Source organism: Nicotiana tomentosiformis, chromosome 7 (genome assembly GCF_000390325.3).
Source record: "Nicotiana tomentosiformis chromosome 7, ASM39032v3, whole genome shotgun sequence".
Classification (NCBI taxonomy): Eukaryota; Viridiplantae; Streptophyta; class Magnoliopsida; order Solanales; family Solanaceae; genus Nicotiana; species Nicotiana tomentosiformis.
Genome location: NC_090818.1, coordinates 14,276,224 through 14,284,691, shown reverse-complemented (window position 1 = coordinate 14,284,691; position 8,468 = coordinate 14,276,224). Strand labels below are relative to the sequence as shown.

The window sequence follows — 8,468 nt, the reverse complement described above, 5'->3', positions numbered from 1 at the left end:
ACTGCAATCTCTGCAAGTGGCTATTTTTACTCGGTAAAAATCATTATTTTTTTAAAAAATTTACACGACATATCAAATATTCACTATATTTACCATTCATATTTATACTTTCAGTTTATCATTCGTAGTTATATTTGAATTTTATAGCAAATTCATAAAATAAGAGATTAATTATTTTTAACTGAAATAAGAGAGCAACAAGCTCTCATAATGTTGCTCTCATAACTCAGTTGGTTAGAGCGTTTGCTTAGCTAGTAAAGGTCTAGAATTAGAATCTCAACAAGAATATTTGATTTTACTGTATTTATGTATTTCGCATTAGTTGTATTCGTTGCGCGAAGAAATACAGTCGATACATGTTGTATCATTTGTATATACCCCTATATACAGTTGATACAAGTTGTATCCTTTCTATACAACCTTGTATTTAACCTAAGAATACAGTGGATACAGGTTGTATTCGTTGCGCGAACTAATACATATAACACAAGTTGTATTCGTTGCGCGATTGAATACAAGTGATACAAGTTAGTCAATTGAATAATAGCTAAGAATGGTAATTAGACAAATTATAGTTATCGGGCTCTACACTATAGTGGTTTATGAAATTTTTTCTCTTTTTTCCTTATAATCATTTGCTATGTAGAACCCACTCACCTAGGAGGGCCCATTAAAGAGGAACCGCTTCCTATTAGGATATTTTTATTTCAATATTAGCACGAACTCGATACATCTAGTTACAGAGATCTATCCATCTTATCACAATCCTATATCCTTAAATTTTGCACCAACCGAGAAAAAAATCATTAGTTTCGAAGCTTCATGAGAAGTTATATATAACAGTATTATAAATAGGGGGAAATCAGAAATGGCCAGATTTATAACTAGTAATAGCCATAATTTCAAAAATAATCGAAATTTAGCAAAATTTTTATGTAAAGATATAATCTGAACAAAAACACCCTTAAAAATCTGGAAAATTTTCAGCATAATATGCTGGAATTCGAATTTTTTACATATGAGATTCCAATATAATATGCTGGAATTTTATAATGTGCTGGAGTACCAACATAATATGCAGGAAGTTTAAATAGAGGAGCTCCATAATCCAGCATATATTTTATGCTGAAATTTTCCGTGTTGGAGTTCCAACATTGCATGATGGAAGTTTATACGCAAGAACTCCATAATCCAGCATCTGAAACTTTTCGTGTTTCAGCAAAACACGATGGTTATTTTTCAATGACTTTACAAACGTTGGCTATTTTTCGATTATCAGTCCGAAAACTGACTATGTCGTGCTATTTTCACCTATAAATATGTAGGTTGACAAGCATAAAGGAAAAACCCATTCCCAATAAGTAGTGTTTGTAAACTATTTCTCACCAATGGCGCCCAAAACACCTTCTCTTCCTCTTTACGAAATTAAGTATCGAAAAAACATTATTTCAAGAGGAATAGAACTCTTCATTCTTTTCCTATTGTTCTCACTCTTGGCCTATAGACTCCTCTCTCTTAAAAACCATGGTTTTAGTTTGCCATTCTTCTTAGCTCTTATATGTGAGTCATGGTTCACTTTCCTTTGGATTCTCACCATTAACGCCAAATGGAATCAAGTCGAACCAAAAACATATCCTCTACGCCTTTTGGAAAGGTACCATTATCTAACTTTTTGACGTTTTTTAATTTTTTTTAAAGGATTTAACTTATATACATCGACAATATAAATCAACAGGACGGCAGAGTTTCCTGCAGTGGACATGTTCATTACAACTGCAGATCCCATTCTAGAGCCGCCTCTTATAACAGTAAACACAATGTTATCATTATTAGCAGTGGATTATCCTGCTAATAAACTAGCTTGTTATGTCTCAGATGATGGTGCATCTCCTATTACCTATTATTCACTTGTTGAAGCATCTAAATTTGCTAAGCTTTGGGTTCCTTTTTGTAAGAAGTATAATATTGCACTTAGAGCCCCTTTTCGATATTTTAGTGCTAACTCATTACCACCCCAAGATACTTCACAAGGGTTCCCCGAAGATTGGAAAAGGATGAAGGTATGTTAATTAATGATTTATTTTATATTTTGTTACATGCTTTAAACTTTTCTAAGAGTATTTTTTTCAAGAAACTTTTGGTTATAAAGAAGATTTATATTTTATGACTTAATACTTTTTTTTTCCAACAATGACTTAATACATCAATATTTGCATCTTTTACTTTTTTCCATATTTATAATTTTTAGTACATCTTGTAGTGTGTTTTTCTGGTTTGGAAGTTACAGGAACTCTAAGGTTTATAATGATACAACTAGTCTAACTTATATTCTCTTCTCAAATGTTCTCTAAATTATCTTATTACTCTCTCCATTTCGATTAATTATGTGATATTTCCTTTCTAGTCCATTTCAAAAAGAATGATTCTTTCCAAATTTGAAAAAAATTTTACTTAAACTTTCCCTTTTACCTAATAAAGCTTTTTCAGTTACACAATTGTTATAGCATATTTAGAATTATAGGTTTTAAAACTTTTATAGTCACAGTAATGTTATGCATGTTTAAGACTACAAGTTACGAAAAATCTTAATTTATTTCTTAAACTTCGTTCAGTTAATTAGATTCACATAAATTAAAAAGAATAGAGTAATATTTTACACTTAAATAAATTATTTTGAGGCATATTTTGGACATAGTTTTATAATTTCCAATCTTTGCTCGTCAATTAAAGATGCGTTGATATTTACGTATAGAAGGTACTTCCTATCCAATACTTGGTGCAATAATTGTGCTAAAAGTAGTAAGTTGCTGCAAATATAAAAGAAGAATTGCTAGTACTCGTCTAATAATTGTGTTAAAAGTAGTAAATTGCTAGCTTATAAAAAATACTACTATTTGTCTGAAAATGGCAGGATGAATATAAACAGCTGTGTGAAAAGATAGAAGATGCAAGTACACAAGAAGCAGAGGCATGTGATTTTTCAGGAGATTTTGCTGTTTTCTCAAAAATTGAACGCAAAAACCATCCAACCATTATAAAGGTTTTTCATTCATTTATTTATGTTTCTTGTTCTTTTCTTTCTTTGGGAAAGCTTTCATTTCCTCTTTCTAATTCAAAAATATCACAAGAAGATAAAGAAAATATTGCAAAAATTCAACATACGCGCAGATAAATTTTTCTATTAAACTTTACGTTTATTCTTTTGTTTTTTCACATGATATTATGTATCTGCAATAGGGCATCAACTACTCTGGCCCGCATAAGACCCATAAAAAGGAAAGTGCTCCCTATCAGTATTTTTTATATTCATACGGCTCAAGGAAAGAATCTTATTTGTTCCATTACAATCATTACTTAATTCTATATGTATTTCATCATATTCAACTAAAGTACACTATCTCCCTCTGCTTTGTCATTTTCGGTCAACTTCGATTAGAACAATTCATTGTGGTTTAAAATTAGTATTTGCGATTTTGCATACGCATCCTCACAATGAATTGCGTATCTCCCTATTCGTCTTCATGATATTAGTGGGCGTTTGGACATAAGAAATGCAAAATTTCAAAAAAAAAAAAGAATTTTTTTTTTTCAAGTGAAAATGGTATTTGAAAATTAGAGTTGTGTTTGGACATGAATATAATTTTGGGTTGTTTTGAAGTTTTGTGAGTAATCTGAGTGAAAATTTTGAAAAATAACTTTTTGGAGTTTTTAAAAATTTTGAAAAATTCCAAAATGCATCTTCAAGTGAAAATTGGAAATTTTATGAACAAACGCTGGTTTCGAAAAAAAGTAAAAATTTATTGACAAAAAGGGAAAAAATTCTTATGTCCAAACGGGCTCTTTAATATAAAAATTTATATGAGCGATACCAATTTGTGAGAATTTATTTTGGTCATGTCAATATTTTTATTTTAGGTTCTATTTCTTTTAAGAGTCTTTTAGCCGCTTGAGATATTTATGCTAGTATGAAATATAGAGAACTTTTTATACTTTTTTATTTTTTTTAAATATTGATTTGAGATGAATTTAAATAGTGAACAAGATCAGTAACGAGCCATCAAATTAAGATATTTGGAATAATATATGTAGACAATAAAATTTGTGTCGAGAAAAATAATAAAAATTGAATTTTTTTTTAACAATTGTAGTATTTTATTTGAGAATTATCAATGTACAATCTCTATAGTTTTCTGATTTTTCTTTTCGAGAAATTAATTCAAAAATCTTCGAGCTTGATCTTGAATCTATATAGTTGGCAGGAACAAAATTTAAATGCTTACAGTATGTACATTGATTAAGACAAACACAATTTGACGATACAAAAAATAAAGTAGATAACATTATATTATATTATATTAATATTCAATGTATAATAATTTCAAGTTATTATGTATGAAATTAAGGTAATATTGGAAAACAAGGAGGGTATTGCTGATGGCTTGCCTCATCTTGTCTACATCTCACGAGAGAAGCGTCCAAAACATCCCCATCACTTCAAAGCCGGCGCCATGAACGTTCTGGTTTATATCATACCAATTTTTCGATTACTTTATTAATTTTTATTTTTTTCGATTGATTTATTTTGTGTATTTTACGTGTTTTTATTGGTGACAAACAGACTAGAGTCTCTGGATTGATGACAAATGCTCCATTTATGCTTAATGTGGATTGTGACATGTATGCAAATAACCCACAAGTTGTTCAACATGCTATGTGTTATTTTCTTGGTGCTAAGGATGAAAAAGACTGTGGTTTTGTTCAATTTCCACAATACTTCTACGATGGATTGAAAGATGATCCTTATGGTAATCAATTAAAAGTCTTACACGAGGTAAATTATTCTCATTTGTATATCATATGTATTCAATACTACACTCGTAGACTCAACTTTCACTAAAAAAAAAACATGAGTCATTTAATACTATACTACCTCGGGTCCATTTTAGTTGTCGCGTTTCTTTTTTACCCGATCCTTAAAAAACTATTAATAAGAGGGTTTATTGAGTACTATACCCTTATTTAATATTTTTCACTTTTAAGTTTCTATGCCATTGTCAATATTTTTACTTTTAAGAACATTTAATACTAAGGGCAAAATGAAAAGAAAAAAGTAATTAATTATACCTTGATTTTCTAACGATAATTATTTTGAACCAAATATATTCAGTAACCACGACAATTAATATGGATAGGAGGGAGTACATTCTGAGACTCAACTTTCATGGATCATTATATGTTCTCTTCATTGATTTTTTTTTATATATATTCTTTAACACTACATTCTAAGACTGAACTTTCATGGGTCATTAATTATATGTTTTTTTTCATTAATTTTTTAAATTTACGTTTGTCTTCTGCTTGATAGTATTTGGGAAGAGGATTTGCTGGCATTCAAGGGCCATTTTATCAAGGAACAGGATGTTTCCATAGACGAAAGATTATATATGGCTTGTCACCAAATGAAAAAATAAATACTGGTATGCAAACTAATTAATTAAGTTGTTATCTTTTTTTTTTTTGTTACTCCGTCAACATAACACGATAATATTAAACAGACTGCTTAATAAGTATAAAACTTGTTTCATGATAATTAGGAGAATTGAGGGATGAATATCTACAGAAAACTTATGGAAAATCACAGAAGTTATTAGCATCAGTTGCTCAGACTCTATCAGCAGGATCAAATAATATTGAGCAAGTTAATTCTGATTCTCTCTCGAGTTTCATTGAGGAAGCACAGCAAATTGGAAGTTGTGGATATGAATTTGGTACTGCCTGGGGTCAAAAGGTAAGTAGAAATCATTCATTTTAGGTAACTCTTTAATTTATACTATCAGGTCACCTACGAATAACTATGGATCATTTATAAGTGAAATTAGTAATTTGACAAAGATATAAATTATATATATTGATAGTATAATTGATTTTTACACTATTAATATAACTTAACATATTGTAACAGGCCGTTTACCATTTATCCAAGTTAAATATCAATACTACTAAATAGAGTTTGCTTACAATTTACCTTTTAAATGAACTAATTGAGTAAATTTCTTACATTGTCAGTACATAGAACTTATACCTACTTGTATAATAAAATAAACAACTTGTTATTACATGTGAAATTATATTGATAGTATTAAAAAAATTACATTGTTTGTGTATCACTTTGACTTGATTGTTTTAAAGTAAAGTTTCTCATCATTGGTGATACTACACTGTATAGTCACTCTCAGAAATAATAACCGGAAAATTTTGTATACATTTGTCTGTTTAAGTAGAGGATGTAATTATATTTTGCCGACCGGCTAAATGTGTAACTTACCGTATTGTTATTTGTCGACCGGCTAAATGTGTAACTTACCCTATTGTTATTTGCGTCTAAATGTCTCAGCTGGGCTGGCTATATGGATGTGCAACAGAGGATGTACTCACTGGGCTTCTTATCCAAGGGAAAGGCTGGAGATCCGCTTACTGTGCACCCGACCCGCCTGCTTTTCTTGGAACTGCACCTTCGGGTGGGCCGGCCTCGATGACCCAACAGAAGAGATGGGCTAATGGGCTTTTTGAAATTCTTTTCTTCAGTAAAAGCCCAATTATTGGAACTCTTTTCGGAAAGCTTCAATTGAGGCAATGCATGGCTTATTTGTATATCCAACTATGGGCCTTGAGATCCATTTTTGAAGTTTGTTATGCTATTCTGCCTCCCTATTGCCTCATCACCAATTCCAGCTTTTTACCCAAGGTGAGAATATTGGGCCTAGCCTATTACACATATCTTTGTAAAAGTTTTACGGGCTAGCCATTTTCGGACTAATTTTAAAAATAGCCAGTATTTTTAATTTCTTTTTGAAAAGTAGCTACTTTTAATGTGGAAATATCATGATAGTGTCATGGATTTCAAACTTAAACGAGTGAAAAATACAGGATATTGCCTTGATTTTTAAAATCCATAGATTTCAAACTTTAAAATAGTAAAACTACATGACAATGTTCTGGACATGGAGTTTGTCGCAACTTATGGATTTACATACAATTACATATTTATTATTTCAAAATCTTGAGCTGAGGATCTATCGAAAACAACCTCTTTACCTCACACAAGTTAGGGGCAAAGTCCACGTACACCCCATTCTCTCAGACCCCACTTGTGGGATCACATTGGGTTTGTTGTTGTTATCGTTGTTTTCTCAAAGGTTACTCTCAATCGACTTCATTTGCTACATGTGCAGGCTAATGAACCAAGTATGGTTATACCGGCATCAATCTTTATCATCTACAATCTATATGGTTTATCAGAGTATGTTAGAGCAAATGAGCCAATAAAAGCATGGTTGAACAATCAAAGAATGTGGAGAGTCAATGCTATGACTGCATGGCTATTTGGGATTCTAGGTGCTACAACAAAATTACTTGGAATTTCTGAGACTGCATTTGAAGTTACAAAAAAGGACCAAGGAAATGATGGAGATGACACAAATAATTCTAATATTGGAAGGTTCACATTTGATGATTCACCAATTTTTGTGCCTGGCACTGCAATTCTCTTATTGAACCTCAGTTCCTTGTTCATTGGGATGTTAGATTTTAAACAAGGGAAGGATTGTGAATGGGGATTAGGAGAGGTTATATGCATTATGTGGGTACTTTTCATATTTTGGTCATTTTTGAAAGGGTTATTTGCTAAAGGGAAGTATGGGATTCCAGCAACAACTATTCTCAAGTCAGGGGCATTGGCATTGTTGTTAGTTCATCTTTTCAAGTTTACCAATAAATTGTAAATTTTAGATGTTATATTTTGAATGCTCAAATTTCCATAGCATTTATGAGTTTAATTAAGTACTCTCTCTTTCTCTCTCAAAAAGCGATGCGGTTTCCTTTTTAGTCCCTTCCAAAAAGAATAATACCTTTTTATATTTGAAATTTTAAACTTTATACTAATAAATTGTAAATTTTAAATGTTACATTTTGAATGTGCAAATTTCAATAGCACATATGAGTTTAATTAAGTACTCCTTCCATCCCAATTTATGTGATGTTGTTTCCTTTTTATTCCCTTCCAAAAAGAATAATATCTTTCTATATTTGCAGATAATTTCAAACTTTTTACTAATGCTGTTTGAAAAGATGAACTAACAACAATGCCAAATACTATATATTTGGATCAAGATTTTAACATAAATACAAAATGTCATTATTTACTAATACTTTTTGATGGTTAGAGTAAGCTTAGTATAAACACATTTATTCCTAAATATTGTTCAATTACACCTCTGACAAAATACTATATCAGCCTTTGGTCATAAATGAAAGACCTAAAACAAAATTTATAAACTGGAAACCACCTAAAATGAATCTTCTCTTAACATATACAAATAGATACCTTTTTGAAAACAATTACGTAATGAATGTTTTCTTCTTTCAAGATTATACGTACGTGCAATGTATGAATTTGATAGTTAACAAAA

General features: G+C 30.6%; 1 protein-coding gene across 1 annotated transcript; it reads left to right on the top strand.

Moving 5' to 3' along the window:
* The first annotated feature begins 1,342 nt into the window (after window positions 1-1,342).
* On the top strand, window positions 1,343-7,842 carry LOC104085927 (cellulose synthase-like protein H1). The gene is made up of 9 exons (XM_009590050.4): window positions 1,343-1,654; window positions 1,736-2,060; window positions 2,912-3,040; window positions 4,404-4,520; window positions 4,619-4,831; window positions 5,366-5,477; window positions 5,595-5,788; window positions 6,395-6,745; window positions 7,233-7,842. The coding sequence occupies exons 1-9, from the start codon at window positions 1,389-1,391 to the stop codon at window positions 7,779-7,781; spliced, it is 2,256 nt and encodes a 751-aa protein (XP_009588345.1). The 5' UTR covers window positions 1,343-1,388; the 3' UTR covers window positions 7,782-7,842.
* Window positions 7,843-8,468: the final 626 nt, after the last annotated feature.